This window comes from Rutilus rutilus (assembly GCF_951802725.1).
Source record: "Rutilus rutilus genome assembly, chromosome: 15".
NCBI classification, from domain to species: domain Eukaryota; kingdom Metazoa; phylum Chordata; class Actinopteri; order Cypriniformes; family Leuciscidae; genus Rutilus; species Rutilus rutilus.
The window spans coordinates 9,247,659-9,265,496 of record NC_140220.1 but is presented as its reverse complement, the minus strand read 5'-3'; the positions used below and the strand labels follow the sequence as shown (position 1 = coordinate 9,265,496).

General features: G+C 36.7%; 1 protein-coding gene across 1 annotated transcript in view; it reads right to left on the bottom strand.

The window, feature by feature from the left end:
- Positions 1 to 14,944: 14,944 nt before the first annotated feature.
- Positions 14,945 to 17,838, bottom strand: part of ccdc25 (coiled-coil domain containing 25) — a 3,666-nt gene continuing 772 nt past the window's right edge. Inside the window, exons 2-9 of the mRNA XM_084433028.1 lie at positions 17,736 to 17,783; positions 17,609 to 17,648; positions 17,467 to 17,518; positions 17,309 to 17,384; positions 16,418 to 16,521; positions 15,976 to 16,178; positions 15,542 to 15,587; positions 14,945 to 15,457 (exon numbers count right to left, since the gene is read on the bottom strand). Of these exons, the coding sequence (XP_084289154.1) occupies positions 15,428 to 15,457; positions 15,542 to 15,587; positions 15,976 to 16,178; positions 16,418 to 16,521; positions 17,309 to 17,384; positions 17,467 to 17,518; positions 17,609 to 17,648; positions 17,736 to 17,783 (599 nt within the window). The 3' untranslated portion in view covers positions 14,945 to 15,427. The remainder of the gene's footprint in view (positions 15,458 to 15,541; positions 15,588 to 15,975; positions 16,179 to 16,417; positions 16,522 to 17,308; positions 17,385 to 17,466; positions 17,519 to 17,608; positions 17,649 to 17,735; positions 17,784 to 17,838) is intronic.

The following is a 17,838-nucleotide window of genomic DNA, read 5'->3' as shown; positions in this document are numbered from 1 at the left end:
ATATATATATAGCTGCTCTGGAGAAAACACTGGTAATCCAGCTTAGTTCAGTTCTCATATAGGCCTAATGGTGTCAATGCAGGCAGATCAATAATATTGTTGAATACTAAGTGTCCCCAACTTAGCAAGCCAAAAGCCAAAGGCAACAGTGGCAAGGAACCAAAACTACATCAGGTGACAGAATGGAGAACGAAAAACCTTGGGAGAAAACAGTTGGGGGCTCAGTCAGGGGGCCAGTTCTGTTGCCACAGGGACGTTTTTTCTAATGAGCCTGGGTTGCGAATGGAAGTTAATGAACCACCCATACACTAGGAAACAGCGTGCAGAATGTGTTGCGCATTCATGAGCTTAAGCTCTCTTGTGTGCTGTGGCCCAGAGTCTCTGCAGCTGGCCTGAAGATTTAGGCCCCATACTCTATAATAGTGCACGACACTTCAAGGAAGTTTCCTCTTGCCAAAGAAAACATGATGATCTCAATAACAGGTCAGAGATTCTCACAAACCAAAACGTTACATAATTATTCAATGGCTAACAGCTCAATATTCGAACTTTCCAAGACGTGTCCTTACACCATCCATCAAAGCTGCCAAACGTAATAACCCAGGCGAAGTAATAATGTTCAAAGTTTATATTAATCATCAAAACGCCCTCAAATGCTATTTGAAACTTCTCTGTTGTCAGAAACAGACCTCAAACTTCAAGCCAAATGAATTTTAGCCCAGTGTATCTTTAATAACTTTCATTAATGTGTTTGCAGATGTCCCAGTGTCAAACCCTGACCTCCTCTGCTACTCTACAGCAAAGAAAACTGGATCGACACAATGACAGAATTCACTCAGGAAGTCATGGGCCGTGAGAAAAATCTGTCTACCTCTTCTGTCAGAAAGAACGATATATGAAAACAATGTACAGTAGATACATATTTCTTGTGCTTTAAGTTTAAAATAGAAAAAAAATGGAAAGCTAGAGGGTGTCATGTTTTCCCTCTCCTGAATAACACATGACTTGCCAGAGTAAACTGCGCCAGATGTTAAGCCACGGGCTGAGGCCAATTTCATTTTCTTTCATGCTGAATTCATTTCACGCAAGCATTTTCTCACTTAGATGTTTCATAAATTGTCTGTAGCAACAAAGGTAATGTCGAAGGGAGATTAAAAGAAATATTAAGAACTATTAAAGATTTTGTGTTAAAGGCTATAAAAAACAAACAAGTTTGTGGGGTTAAATAACTGACCCTGTGGAAAACTCCCCTGAATGTTATGACTTGTGACATTATTATTGCATGGAAATTAATTTGGGTACCGAACTTGTGTTTGATATTTTTAATGGTATGCCGTTAGGACAGGGTTAGGTTATGATTTAAACAAGCAACTGCATTACGCAACAAAAAATTATAAAAGCTCTACAAACAGATTATGTCAAACGTCTAGACAGCCGCCAGAGCGTGTTGAAGTCAGAGCTAATTTGAAACCATTACTTCAGGGCGCAAGTTAAATGCTGCTGTTGTGATGGCAAATCTAAATAGTTTATAGGGAATTATTGTGCAAAATAAGTTTAAGAGCCAGTAAGTTGTTAATTAATGCTTTTTTATTTATTTAGCAAGAACACATTAAATTGATCAAAAGTTCATGGCAGTAAAGGCTTTATATTATAAGAAGATTTCTATTTCAAATAAATGCTTTTTATTTATCAAAGAATAATCCTGAAAAAAACGTATCATGGTTTCCACTCAAATATTAAGCAGCACTATTGTTTTTGATATTGATAATAATAAGAAATGTTTCTTGAGCTGCAAATCAGCATATTGGAATGGATCATGTGACACTGAAGACTGGCGTAATGATGCTGAAAATTCAGCTTTGCTGAATTTATATTTTGTATAAATAAAATAATAATTGAAAACAGTCATTTTAAACCCTTTTTACTATTCTTTAACAAATGAATACAGCCTTGGTGAACATAAAAGACTTCTTCCAAAAACAGAGAAAAAAATCTTACCCAGCCCAAACTTTTGAACCAATCCTTCCAGTGCTTTCCTCAGCTACAGATAGCATGACATTGCTCTTTTAAGAATGTGAGAGCATGCATGAGACCATGAGTTGAGATGAAGACAAGTTAAGAAGCAAATGATGAGCTTCACAGTTGTAGGACATGGCCTGTTCGACATGAATCATGACTGAGAGCTGGTTTGGTACAGTATGACTTTGTGATGGAGGACATGGTGAACAGTAATTTCCTTGCACAGCTGTTGAAAACTACTGTTCCAGGAAAGGTTCTCACAGAACTGCTGCATTACATATTCACTTTGCAAATGGTCTTTTTAATTGCGTCAAAACATGAAGCCACCTGTAAGGTCATGATGTATGTTCTAACAACATGGCCAGACATTGTAGACATCCTGTACAGCATAACTTTCGTTTTTAGCCAGTGCTCAGGGAACAGTAAATTACACATAAACCTTAACAGACTATAAACCCAGACAATTAATAGTCTCAGTGAAAGGTCCTTTTGTGACAACCTGAACAAAACCAGAACCTCTGGACAGACCGGTGAGGGTGAGGGTGAGGGTGAGGGTGGGGGGAGTTTTTGTTGCATTCTCATATAGGTCCAAAAATCATAGCATGAATGTGAAGGAGATAACAAACAGTGAATACAGGTGAAACTAATTTGCATAAAATTGATGACACTGGTGTGATTTGATTTGAATAAATAGTGTTAATGTAAATTATGTTATAAATACAATAGTACAGTTGCAAGTAAGCATACATTTTTTTTAATCCTTTATGTAATGTTTTTAATGCCTTTCATTTACATCAAATGAAACTGGAATGGGAATTTACATCAGTCTCAACCTCATTTCAGAAGTCCACCACACGCCACCAATTAGATTAATACAAGAGATGTCGTTTTTTTCTTATTCTGTTTGTTACTTTTCAGTTAAATGATCCAAATAATTGAATTGAAGCTGCAGAAATGGTTTGAAATCAAACCAAATAAAACATGAACATTTATTTGGATTTCATTATACAGACACACTCAGAGACTCCTTATTAAAACCATATGGAGGAAATGCTTCTCTCAAAACAAACGCCATCAGTTTGGAGCTTTTGGCAGAGGGAACGGTGTGATGCTTTATTGTAAAGAAAGAAAAGAAAGAAAAGAAACAACTCTGGTATGTCAGTTACAGTAAACAAGGGTGGGTTAGATTTTCATCAAATATAAAAAAATAATAATCTGGCAATGGCTGTTGAGTCAAACCTGAGTTCAATTAAAGTGCAGATAAAAGGATTTAACCCTTAAACTTTATAATAAGACCCAGTTATTCCAGATTTCTGTTTGCAGGAGAAGCATTTAGATATAAATACAAAAGATATGCATTCAGTATATTACGTATACTCGTAAGTGGCTTGAGCTTTGTTGTGAAATGTTTTCCTCCTTACAATTTTCTGACATTGTTTGCAGCAATAGGTTCTCAAACTCATTTTTTTCTTGGCATGTGTGCAATTAAACTATGCTTGGCAAATAGCAAATACCAAAACATGTCAAATGGGAAAATAAATGTACGTTTGATAAGGACATCGGGAATATTCTCATTCTTTTTAGAAGAAAAACTTTCCGCAAAATAACATTGATTTATTGGATTAAGACAGGCGGAATATTTAACATTTTTGAATAAAATCCCCGAGAGGCCACTGCCTCTGCTAAGACATTTTACACTTATCCATGTGTTGTTTTCGTCAATCGAGCCTTGGAAAGTTGTTTCGTTTGAAATAATTTGTGAAGTGCATGCATGAAGAATGCCAAGAGATGTTAATCTTCCAACCATTCAGTTCAAAAGACTATTTGACTAAATGCAAGAAAGTTTTTTTCCAGTGTAATACAGTTTTTTTATTATTTTTTTTTATTACAGATTATATAATCAGCATAATTTTATATAAAAAAGCTGAACTGCAAAATGAACATAGTGTTTGGTTTGTCTATGCACTATGTTTGTTGCCTATTAACTGCCTATTAGCTGAAGGAGTTTTGTTCAAAAGGGTTTAAAGGCAGAAACGCAAAGCTTTTTTTTGCTATAAACTGACTTGTCTCTTAATCAGCACAAATTGACAATTTACTTGATCCAAAAAGAATATTAAAGGGATAGTTCACTCCAAAATGAAAATTTTGTCATCATTTACTCACCATCATGTTGTTCCAAACCTGTATGAACACTAAAGAAGATATTTTAAAGAATGTTGGAAACCAGACAGTTGACGGCACCCATTGACTTCCATAACAGGAAGAAAATATTATGGAAGTCAATGGGTGCCATCAATTGTGTGGTTACCAACATTCTTTAAAATATCTTTTGTGTTCAACTCGTACAGGTTTGGAACAACATTAGGGTGAGTAAATAATGACAAATTTTTCATTTGTGGGTGAAGGGATAGTCAAACCAAAAATGAAAATTGCTTTACTTACTGTCATGTCGTTCCAAATATGTAAGACTTTCTTTATTCTGTGCAAGATAAAGAAGAGATTTGCTGGCAGGTTTATAATGACATAAGATTTCTGGGTGGACTATCCTTTTCGTCCGTAGGAGTTATGTATCATCTGAAGTTTCCTGTTGCTCGGCCCTGATTTTGCATTTTCCCCTAGAAGCGTCTTGACATGATTCCAACCTCCCTCCAGCTTAGCGGTGGATTTCTGCTATAGATTAATCAGCAGTTTTTGACTGTTTTGCACTGCTGTTTTGGTTTCTCAGTAATCTTATACATTGGCTCAGATTTTGATCTGAAATGGCACTGCATAGCATCTTCCACAGGGCAATAAACCCCAGCTGTTTCCCTTTTACATACTTTGTTAACATGCCACAACAACATTGCGAGTGGCGGACATAAAATTAATGCTACATCAGCTCTGCCCTCATTTGGCTGTGACACCTTGCATGTGTTTTAACCTCCTCCTTTACCTCTCCATATGGTTTTTGAAAGGTTTTGGGTGCGTCCACCTCATTGGGTGTACCTCGTACAGTGATTGTAATATGATTTTCCACTGGCCTGCCTTGGTGCAGAGGAACCCGCAGCTGTAGTAACAGCCCCTGACCCCCTTCTTAAACACAGGGGCGACATCTGGACCCTGTTAGCTATACTTGCCAGTCAAGTCCTGTACCTCCCCGAGGGCTCCTCATAGGCAACCGCAGATGAACAACTCAGCATAAAAGCCAAGACCCTCCTCTTCGTCCCACGCCATGTTGCCATTTTCTCTAATTGTGCTTGGAGGACGCCTCGAGGAGGCTGCGACTGCTTATATACTCATTTATATAAACGCCTCCACTGTCTCCATGCAGTCTCATGTGTGGCATTGTTTACATATATGGTAATTAGATTAAATGAACGCTGTAGGCATGCCAAGTGTGATGTGGGCCTCTATTCTGCGTGATATTTTCAGTTTACATCACATGTAGGTTTGTTTGTCAATGTAATTGCTTACCTCCAGGTTGGTCTGGAATGGAGTGGAAGGTAATTATATTTATGTCTGTTATTCTGATCCTGGTTATTGTATGGCTCAAATGAATACAAATGCATATATCAAAACAAAAAATATTTATAATTGTAAAATAATAATGCATGAAATATTGATTTGATTCAATATTGAACATGTTAGAAGAAAGAAACAACTAAGTTCTGCCAGAAACATTGAACTAGCACAATGTACAAGAACAACAGACAAATAAATAATTTGGCAGTCTTTTTACCAAAAATATTTGTCTGCTGATCGGCCAATCAGAATAGAGTATTACAGAGTCATGCAATAATGTGTGTATAATGAAAACGAACTAAATATGATATATTCATGTTTTATTTGATTTCAAATTATTTCTGCAGATTGGGTCAAATTATTTAATATAAATTATATATACATAAATAACAATATACTGTATATGAGTCAAACATTTGAAGGGGTCATCCCATGTAATAAATAATGTAAAAATGTATAATCTTTTTTGGAAAAATTAAACATCGTTTGATCAAACTTTGATAATTGCCTTAATCTTTTAACCGAGAAGATAGTGAATGAACTACAAAAATCACCTGTCAAGTTTATAATATATATTAGGATACGTCAGCATACGAGAGTCAAATTGGACGACAGGGACTCATCTTTAAGATCACTCATTTAACAGTTCATCTATTGCCAAAATTATGAATATTAAATCAGGCAAGAATAGAAAAATTATTGAAAATATTTCAATCAGGAATGTCAGAATCAGAATTCGTAGTTCGTGCATAAAAAATGTCCGTCAAAACCAACACGTTGTACGATGTTCACTAACCTGGCAAAATGCAGTGTGAATTATTTCACTCAGTTCCCTGATCATTCCGATTAAATTTCAGCTGGTGAAGAATAAATCTATACTCACGTGCTTTATGTATTACATTTGGTATTGTCTCTGACAGACAGCATGTTGAATCCTCTCAGCCGCGAATGGGTTCTCCGACTCCAGGAAATGCATGCATGCACTCGCTGGACATCTGCTTCTCGTAAATACTACTGTGTATTGTGCACGTTATTTTTGACAGACATCGAATGTTGTGATGTTCGAATGATGTGAATTTGAAAACAGATGGATCGTAAGGTTACAATTACTTATTTCTTAGCCGGTGTCGTGTGAAGTGATTCATGCCAATAAGTGTGTTATGCCAATGTTTTTAATTCTAATATTCAAACTGACAACCAGTCTAAGTTTTTGACAGACGTGATAACATGCATAAGGGGTGTATTATGTTAGATTTTTGGGTAATTATAACATTTATTGGAGACGTTTGAAAAGGGATATATATATATATACATCTGAGATCAATACAGTCATTTTGCCATGTAACTTGGTATCAAAGATATTATAAACTTATAGCTAATATAATTAATTTCTAGTCTGGACTGAGTATATTGTATTGTTGGATAACATGCAGTGAGCCCCTTTTGTACATTTATGCATTTTGCAGACACTTTTATCCAAAGTGACTTTGCATTCAAGCACTGCACATTGTATAATGGACATTTTAGTAAATCAGCTGTCAAATTTGTTCAGCTTTCTGCAAAAACAAAGATGGTGAGGCTGTGACTGCAGTTCTAAAGCATTCTGCATAAAGAGTGTAAAATGATGCTTTTCTAAACATCATGTCTATTTTGACTATTGTTTCCAAAATTACAAGAAATTATTTAATAGGCTTTGTATGGTCACCCTGAAATGAGAACCCTTTATAAGCAATGTGGTTAAACAGGCAAAACAATAAAAATACAGACTGTTTTAAACCAGGCCATTGTAGCTTTGTTGCTGAGATTTGACAAGGTTCATGCAGTGAGACATTGAACCAGTTACTGAGACGAAATGGCAACTTAACTGGACCACAATAAAGCAGCTTTATATTTCACAATAGATAAAAATAAACAAGCTCATTTGGACATAAAGAGAATGACTTCCAGACCACAAAGATTACACTGACGCCTCCCTCTGACAAACCCTCAACCGCAGCCTCATTCTGGGACTGAAACCGCAGCCCCCTCCTTAACGTGTTTTGCTGTAAGTGTCATCGAGAAAGCGGAGGGACTGTATGTATAAAATGCTTGATTTGCATTTGCCAATGATTTCATTGACTCAAGAGATCTAAACTCATGAACTCTTCTGTGGGACAGTTTTGAGAGAGGAGACTTTCTCCATATGGCATGTTCGTAAGTGATGTTTTATGTTTTCAGATGCAATGCTAATATCCTTTGCTGTTGTGCTCCATGGTTCCTCCTGGGCTTGTATTCAAAGATCCAGAATCATATGGTTGGACTCCCAAGTGAATCTCAGTGCATGACAGTGCCAAGAGTTTTTTGGACTGATGGTGAGCGTCACATGACCTTGATTTAATGGCTCCCTCTGGTGCAATCCTCGCACATTCTCCAGCTTTCCACACATGCCTGAGCTGCTCTGTTCGTTCTACAGAAATGTCTCTGAAGAAAGAATTTTTGCTTTGCCCTACTTAGGATTGCTGAACTTTTGACCCAAATATGCTATGGAAATGCTGTTCTAACACTGTGAGTTGATATGAATGTTGAATTACAAATAACTTTACTAGCTATATCTGCTTTCAATCAGCCATAGGTGTTTTGGAACATACTGGTTTCTAGCAGTGGTGTTATTGTTATTAAAGCTAAAACTAAAATATTGATTTAAAATAAAGCTAAAATAACACGTTATACTATATATATATATCAGCAGTGTTAGTATTATTTTTTATAGTATTATTGTTTTTATTAATCATTTGAATAAGGTTTTGTTATTATATCTTCAGGTTTCAAGTAATTTTGTCATGTGCTTTTGTCATTTTTATTATTTATAAATTTTGTTTATTTAAGTCTTTCAAATTTTTGTTTACCATAACAGTTTTTTTAGTTTACCATAAAGTTTGGCTAATTACATTCACATAAATGTATATTATAATACATTTACTGTAAAAAATATATATAAATTGTTGGTTTAACTTAAAAAAAGTAAGTTACCTGGTTGCCTTCAAATTTTGAGTTAATTGAAATTAAAAATTTGAGTTAATACATTGGAGATTGGTTTAATAAATAGAAACTCCAAATATTATATTATCTGAAACCACATTAATTATATAAGTTGATTTGACAAAAGATAAAAGGTGTGATAAATCATGAAAATAATTTTTTACAGTGTTTGAATTAAAATAACATGCAAATAACAAATAGGCCTATTCTGCTGCATTCTGATGAAATGTTTTTGCAAGCAATATATCACAGATATTTCATTTAAAAAATCTACTGTAACTTAGGGAAATTTTTGCTATTTATTATTATGATATATTTGAATGTCCGTCAATGTAGAAAGATGCTTTTTGCTGCAAGTGGTGCTCACTGCAGAGACCTAGTCCAGCTTCACCTAATTAGGTTCAAGTTTAGGGATAGGGATATGGGCAGGGCTAGGGTGTGGCTGGACCTTCAAGCTCCTCCCATTACATTCAGAGAGGGCGTGGCTGGATGTCCAGCTCCACCCATTGGCTCTGCAGTGAGCAGCTTTTGCTGACAGTCAGATGCTGTAGTTACAACATCTAGCGTGCTGCGGGGGTTAACTGGGCCATGCTAACCATTGCAATGATCTCCAAAACGTGTGAATGAGCAAATATGACAGCAAGCAGGTTGTGTACAATGGAGGATCACACACCACACGGGCAGCTGCCATTCAGATGAATGTTCCTTTGATGTCCTTCCTTCTCCACCAGCTGGGAAACCAACAAGGTACAATGTTTTGAAAAACAGCTACCACCTTAAGCTGATTTTAGCTGGATTTTCTAGCAATGTTAAAAAAAATAGCAAAATGAGATAAGGTTTTGACTGGAAATCTTATGCTGCTGGTGTAAGCTTTGCGTACGTGCCAGAGGAATTTGTGTTGTCAGCTGGATGGGTTGAATAGATCAGTGGGTCACGTCTCTGTTGATCTTGTCCAATCACTGTGTCAGGGGCCTCTGGAGTGAATCATCAGCATGAAGTTTGCTGTCGATAAGTCGAGCACAAAATAAACCTCTAACTGTACGCATGGGGAGAGCTCATGTGTTATGAAGAATGAAGCTGAGACGCTTTCCACTGGGTTCTGACCTCACAAGTGAGGGTGGTTGAACGTTAATGTTCATCATTTCTGAAACAATTAAGCAAATGTGGTTGGAAATGGGTGTAGGGATTTTGTAAAGATGTTACTGAAGAAGAGCTAAAATAGTCAAACAAGTGATGCATTTATGGTTTACAGATGTGGCTTTTTCACAAGGTCATCACAACTTAATTTACCTGTCGAGTGCATATTTAACATATCTCCTGTAGAATTCATAGGTGGGGAATAGAAATGATGTCATTATAAAAATGTTAAAATGGATTGAGTGAGGGTTAGCTTTAGGGGTAGTGCATATAAAATATTAGCTTAGTATAAAAATAATAGAAGTCAATGGAAAGCCTGCATCATGGTAGAAAAACAAATGTTTATTTAAAATATACATTTATGTACCAATGTAAAAATCATTACTGTCACGTTTGATCAATTGAATACATCCTTGATGTTAATTTTATTTAAAAAAACAGAAAATTTGGCACGTCTTGAAATGTGCATATATGATACAATTATGAGAAGGCCTGTACTGTCTTACTGATATGGTTTCACTACTTTCTTTTTCAAATAAAGTTAATGCTTTATAATCATGACCCTTTGACAGTTGTTTTTCACAGCGGTTCATAAAGCAGCTCTTTGTCACATTGTTTGCTGTATTCTCACTCCCCGACAGTGCAGGAACTGTTTGAATCAGACCCATGTGTACCGCACATTTCCTCACATCACAGTGGCTCTTCTCCAGGCCTGTTCTTTTCTGCGCCCACTTTATGACCTTGTTTGCTTTTGTTGAAGGCTCCAGCTGGCCTGACCGGTTCGGAAGACCACAGAGGCACATCCCTTCTCATTTTGTGCGGCGGTCCACGCTTCTCACTGCTTTCCTGCCTCTTTATCCCCACTCCTTCAGTGTGAGTGTACGTGTGTGGTCCCTGCCAACAGTTATGGCCGCAGCATGTGCTAATGGCCAGTGAAGATGTGAAGTATAGCTGACAGGGTCTGGTTTGTGCCCCACAGCCACATCTAGAGAGACTTTTTTTTCTAAACATGAAGTTAATGGATGGATTCCATTGATGTTTAAAGGCACACTATGCAAGATTTCTAGCTTAATATAACAGCTTAGAAATCATTTCGATAGTAAACAAACTCGTAGTAGGGCGAATCATCCCGATAGTAAAGCAGGGGAGGGGACGCCGCTGGCAAAACCAGCAATGCAAGTTTGAGAGGTGACGCTCCCTACAAATCTCGCGAGAATCACGACTTGCTTTACGGCACGACGTCACATACATCAACATATGATGCAGCCTCTATGGAAGACACTAGCACGCATTTCAGATGTGAATCATTGCAGAGTCGATGAAGAAAACGGAAGAAAGCGCGGTCGGAAGAGTGCAGAGACGGCTCTGCGCGACAGCAACGTTAAATACAAGTACTCCACAGCAACTCTAGGGGGCGCTGTTTGAGAAAACCGGAAACTGCATAATGTGCCTTTAAGGTTCTTTATGAAACCATCAATGCCAATAAAAAACTTTATTTTTAAAGGGATTATCTCCCAAAAATGAAAATTTTGTCATTACTCATCCTCAAGTTATCAAACCAGACAGCTGACAGGACCCATTGACTTCCATGTTTTTTTTGTTTTTGTTTTTCTACTATGGAAGTCAATGGGTCCTGTCAACTGTCTGGTTACTGACATTCTTTAAAATATCTTCTTTTGTGTTCAACAGAAGAAAGAAACTCATACAGGTTTGGAACAACATGAGGGTGAGTAAATGATGACAAAATGTTCATTTTTGGGTGAACGATCCCTTTAAGAGAGTAGGGATCTTGCTGCTTCCTGATAGGTTAAGGTTATCTTTGTTGTCTTTTAATTTTTGAATTGCTTTTTTTTACACAAAATTACACCAAAGTGTATGTGCCAGTATGATTTAGTCATCTAGACATTGTAACTCCAAGTTTAAATCCAATTCACTTAATACAAGCCATGCTTTTTGTAAATGCGTCGCTGGATAGGCCTGTGTTATAATAGTGCAATGCCACTGGCTTGAAAAGAATGTGACTGAATCTTTCCTATAAACAGAGCACAAACATCCCGCCAGTGAAGGACAGCTGAGGTGCCAGTCCGAGGTCATATTTTCCAGCCCGGCCTTGGACAGGAGGCGACGCCTTCACACAATAACTCCTTTCTTTTGTGTCTGTCTGTACTGCAACAAGTGTGCTTGCTCTTTAGGGGTGTGTGGTCTGTCAGCAGCTTTTAGATTCCTAGCCTACGATATTTCTGATCGCAGCATACCAATGTCAATGCTATTATTGTACCACTAAATTGATTTGGATGGGTCTTATTTAAATGAAATAATACAACAAAATAAAATAATTCTGGCATAATGATTTAAAATAAATTGTAATGTTTCTTGCTAGACCGTGGCAAAATCAAACAAATCAGGGTTCAAGGTTAGACCTTTAGATTAGCCAATACATTTAAGTTTATACAATTATTTATATAAAAAATGGGTAGTTTGAGGTTGATGATTAACATTTTCTGGTAGCACCACTTGAAAAAGAAATGACAATTTTTAAAAAGAGCTTCAAGACCTGTTTTGTGTCCAATTGTGGAAATTGCCTTAAATAAACCAATACTTAAAAAAAAAAAAAAATCTATTATTCAGTGCACTTCTTTACAGAAATTGTAAGGGGTTTTACAGTCAAAGACCCAGAACCATGATGAATGAAGACCCGGAGTCATCGAATTATAATAAATTAAAGAAAAGATTTACTGAAGATGTTTGCAGTTTCATCAGCAGAAGTCAGCTTCAATACTCACAAAGAGTTTGTAGGCTGCCCCGCTTACAGATACAAAGATCACAGTAATTATACCCTTCACCAAGGTCTAAGCTACGTCCTTGCTTTAAAGGTCCCATTGCATGGGTTATTTTATTATTTTAGAATGTTTCCTGGGGTGCCCTTATAATGTTAGTATGTTTTTTAGATCAAAAGTTGTTATAATTTTAAAATAAAAGGCATATTTCCTTTTGAAGGGGCGTGTCTGCTGTGAGACTTCAGTGTAAACGCCTGCTGCTGTGATTGGCTGACATGCTTGCATATGAAATATTAAGCATTACATGTGGAACTCTCTCGAAAACTTTTACTATTACAGCTATTAAAAGTTTTTACTGTTACAGCTATCGGGATTAACGAATCGTGAGAAGTTTTTAAGTATTTAGATCTATTTCCATCACATAAAAGGTTGCAGTGATGAGCACTGAGCAGATGACAGCCTGTTGATCGCGTGAATGAAGATCTTATCATTGCAATGCAGTTTCTGCACTCTCACTAATGATTTCACTAATGCAAACATGTGGTAAATACAGTAAGAGCTTCATTGTGCAGTGTAACAGCGTCAATTGATTTCATAACGAGTTTTGGCAATTGTCCAGATAAACTCACTCTGTGTGATTGACAGCTTGGGCGATTGGAAAGGGATTGTTCTTTGGTCGTTTTCTGTATATATATTAATCACAGTTTAAGTAAGATTATTTTCATCCTACTAAGAGAAACGAAAATTTTTTTTCTTTTTTTTTCTTTCTTCTCTCTTCGAGCTGCTTTACACAGAGTGACCAGGTGTTTCTAATTTGATTAATTAGCTGCTGTTAAATGAACTGAGACGCTGTTTGTTATACACACCCTGATTAAGGCATGTAGCCGCAACGCGTAGGTGTACTTCTCACCAATTTTTTAAGCCATGAATGAAATAAAGGCTTTTTAACTTTTTTCACTAACATTCGAGTTCCTTGGAATTCTTGTCTTCAGAGATACCGGTATACTATCCCACAACCAAAGAGCACCGAGATTTTATACACCCCATGCAGCACTTCTTTTTTTGCATTACGTTTTGAAGAAACGACATGAAGTTGATCGTTTAGTCACTGGCTTGATTTACTGATGCATAAACAGTATTGAACGACTTTGAGAGAAAGATTATCTGTCTGAACTTGAACAATTACACATCAGAAATTCACATAACCCACTGGTTCTTCAGAGGCTCGGATGAAGGAACTAAAAAAATACTTTTGTGTTCATTTAAACACTGAGCATCTGCCATGCTTCGCTCGTTTGCAAGCCATGATGTCTCTCGAGGAAAAAACAATATCGCACTCGCGCAGCTCATTTTCTCATGGGCGGGCCAAATTCTCTTTGCGGGCAAAGAAGAGAAAGGGGAGGTAACCTTTCCCCTTATGACGACATAAGGGGAAGATTTCTAGATTCGCCCATCTGAGCTTTCATTTTCTCAAAAATACCCAGGGCTTGGTTTACACCCATCAAAACGTCTAGCCACTGGGGGACCAAAGGCAGGCTAGGGAAACTCATATTAAGGTTAAAAAACCTCATAAAGAGAAATTTTAATGCAATGGGACCTTTAAGTTGCAGTTTCTGATTGGCTAAGTCACGTCGTGACCTTCCGGTTCTCAGATTTGGGTCGCTGGGCACCAGCATGTCCAGAACAACAACTCAGTCAATCTCCAATAATGCCAGTGGTTCCTTAACCTGTAACCAAAAAGACCAACACACAAACTGACACACAGCTTTTCCAAGGTTGGATTTGGCCAGGCTCTAACGATGAACAGGAGAGTCGACTCAAGACATCAAGATAATGCGTTTTTTCTCTCAAGGAGAGCTACACTTTAGTCTAATTAGAAAGTAAGGCTTTAACTGAAAAAGGTTCCCTTAAATTATAGAATTCAATGACCCTGTGACCATAGATGTCAGAGTACCGTAGAAAAACAGATGTATGCAGACATTAGAGAATGCATGAAAAGAACATGTCAGTAATCACATGGCAACTTCTACAAAACAAAGTAAAATCTCATAAGCCTAGAGAAGTCATTCCAGTCATGAGATATTTAGAAGGAAAAATATTGATTAATATCTTAATTATAATCAACCATTACATATACATTGAAGCAGCAGTTGATTCCAAAATCCACACCCTTCAAAATTGTTTTCAAATTATGCGGTGAAATGCTGCCATCTAGTGGATGTTTTCGCCTTTTCCCAGTGACAATAAAGTAACCTAAAGCAACGTGTTTCTCCTCAAATCAAATAGATTGGCAATTTGACTTGAAAGCAAAATATACTACTGAAAAGAAAACCTAAACAAAGTAAAACACATAACATGTAGTTATGTAATTTATTATTTTTAAATCATTTAACCATCGATAGACCTGAAAATTCAAGATAAAAAGTGTGTGTGTGTATCTATCTATCTATCTATATACACACCATCAAACAAACAGAAATGAACTGAGAATGTCAAAGATTTTTATTTATTTTAGAACATCAAAAAAGGAAACGTCTTGAGCTTGTCGCTCAATGCTATCATTCCAGAAAGGCATCATTTATAAGCACAAATAACCTCTAGGTTTTAGTGTACACACAGCCATTAACATATCTCCACTGTGAATATCTTTTAATTCGTCCAAAACCATCAACAAAAAAACTGTTTGAAGTACAGAATCAGCAGATATTCTCAATTTCTTTTTGTTTAAATGAGCCATCTACTCTTTTATCATGTAAAGAGTATTTTTTACATACTTTACATATTGCATTTAATTTTCAAAAGAATGACAAAGCAAGATGATCTAGAGCGCTCTTGGAATTGTGCTTTATTGGCACAAGTACTGATTCCTTCTGATTGCTTATTTCTGAAGCCTGCTATGACGTCCTTTCACAAACTTGAAGATACTGTGGGGGGAAGATGGTGGTTCTTCTTAATCGCAGATCCATTTATTGATTTTACATGAAGTCATCCGAATCATTGCCATCCTGCAGAGAAAATGATCATTTCGAGTCACAACAGCATATATGTCAATGCTCAGCAATGTATATTAAACTCTAAGGACGAATCACCTCATTTGTGGTCATGTTGTCACTCTTCATGAGCGCTGAATAATTCCTGCAGGAAAGTAGATGTTACATGCAAGTTCACAAAATGAATGCCTGTACCTGTAAATAACAGCTCTCAAAAGGACTGATTATTAAATGTTATTTTCTTACATTTAACATTTACATTTTTGTATATACAGTGGAGTGCATAAGTCCGAGACCACATTGAAAATATTGCACAAACACTACTGTAACTGAAGTAAAAAAAAAAAGTTGATTTAACAATTCTTTGAAAAAATTGATTTGCTGATAATATAATTTGTAATGAATTATTTTTTTAATAAAAGCATTTTGCAAGTGGTCTCAAACCTTTGGATGCCAGTGTATTTTAGTTTTTACAAAAAACAAACAATTGTTTGTGTTGAGATTATAATCAACATCTTAACAATATGCAGCACCTTAATTCTTCCATCTCTTTTTTATTTTTTATTTCCTCCTTCTCTTTCTTCTTCTGATCTTGTATTTGAGCCTTCTTCTCATTTCTTTCCTCCCTGTCCCGAGACTCCTTCTCAGCGGCCAGATCAGGATAGAGCTCCTCTTTCGTTTTCTCTAGTCTGTTGACAATTTCGTTGATTTTCTTTTCTACTGTCACAATTTTCACCTGTTGATATTGAAGTGCGGTTGAATAAAATACAGAACTTGCAATTATATACAAGATTTCATAGTACAATAGTAATCCCCGAACACTTCAAAATCATATAAACTGTTCAGACAAGCAGTAAAAGTTTTTTTTTTTTGACATATCTGATTTTACTTTCTTATCAAATACAAGAATTGGTTACAGTGTGCACAAAATCATAGTGCTTATTATCAAAGAAGCATCATTATCTCTCATCGTACCTCCTTCTGCCGATGGAAGCCTATCTGACCGACATCCATGTCTGCTGTTTTTTTCAGATTCCCCCATGGTGTGTAGACAACATTAATATTGTTCATTTTGCATCCTGTAAAAACATGCAGTTGAGATCCCACCTTCAAAACACTGTTAAAGGAACACTCCACCGTTTTTTGAAATAGGGCTTATTCACCTTCTTTCCTACATTTAGATAGGTGGGCAAATGCATTTTTGTCTCAGTGCATGCATTGTTTTAGTTTGACAGGGTCGGCGCTAGCTTAGCTTAGCATAATGAATGGAATCCTTTGTTGCCAGCTAGCATGTCCTGAGTAAAAGTGATATAAAAAAAACAAAAAACCCATCTAATTACTTCTTGTGGCCTGCGTATTCACAACGAGTATAAATAGCGATGCAGATTAACACTAGGCGATTTCCTAGGCAGATATTGACTTATATATTAAGGACTATATTAGGGGGAAGCACAGGCGAAGCACTGCTACATGGGCGTGATATCTCTGCACCCAAGTAGCAGTGCTTCGCCTGTGCTTCCCCCTAATATAGTCCCAAGTCAATATCTGCCTAGGAAATCGCCTAGTGTTAATCTGCATCGCTATTTGTACTTGTTGTGAATACGCAGGCCACAAGAAGTAATTAGGTGGGTTTTTTTTTTTTATATCACTTTTACTCAGGACATGCTAGCTGGCAACAAAGGATTCCATTCATTATGCTAAGCTAAGCTAGCGCCGACCCTGTCAAACTAAAACAATGCATGCACTGAGACAAAAATGCATTTGCCCACCTATCTAAATGTAGGAAAGAAGGTGAATAAGCCCTATTTCAAAAAACGGTGGAGTGTTCCTTTAACGAACAAGTTTTGATGTTTATCGTAGCAGTACCTTGAATACTGTTGTTTTTGACCAGCTGGGCACAGTCAATCAGGACTTCTTTTGGCAAGTCTTCTATCGGTACACCCTTTAATCAATTAACAGTTGTCAACACAGAAATATTACAAATACATCTGTAGGCTTAAAATCCGTTTCACTTCTCAAAATACCTTTGGCATTCTTAGATACACATGAGCAGACGAAAGCTTGTCCACGTGGAACCTGGAATCACAGAAACATTCATTGCAGATCAAAACTAGAAGAAAAATAATACTTCATTCATGGTGTCAAGCACCAAATAAACGTTCTCACCAAATATCTTCAGGCCATCCATACTTTATCAGATCTTCATCTGTTGAAAAACAAAAACAGTTATTAACGGTCTGACAAGCACAGAATGCTGATAAGTATTATTTATGATAAAACAACAAGCACTTACTTTCATACTTATCTTTGCCCATGTAGATGGTGTAGGGCGGTGAGACAACTGTAAAAGATAGCATGTATTGCAACTTTTAAAAAGCACTGTTTATTCTTGCTAT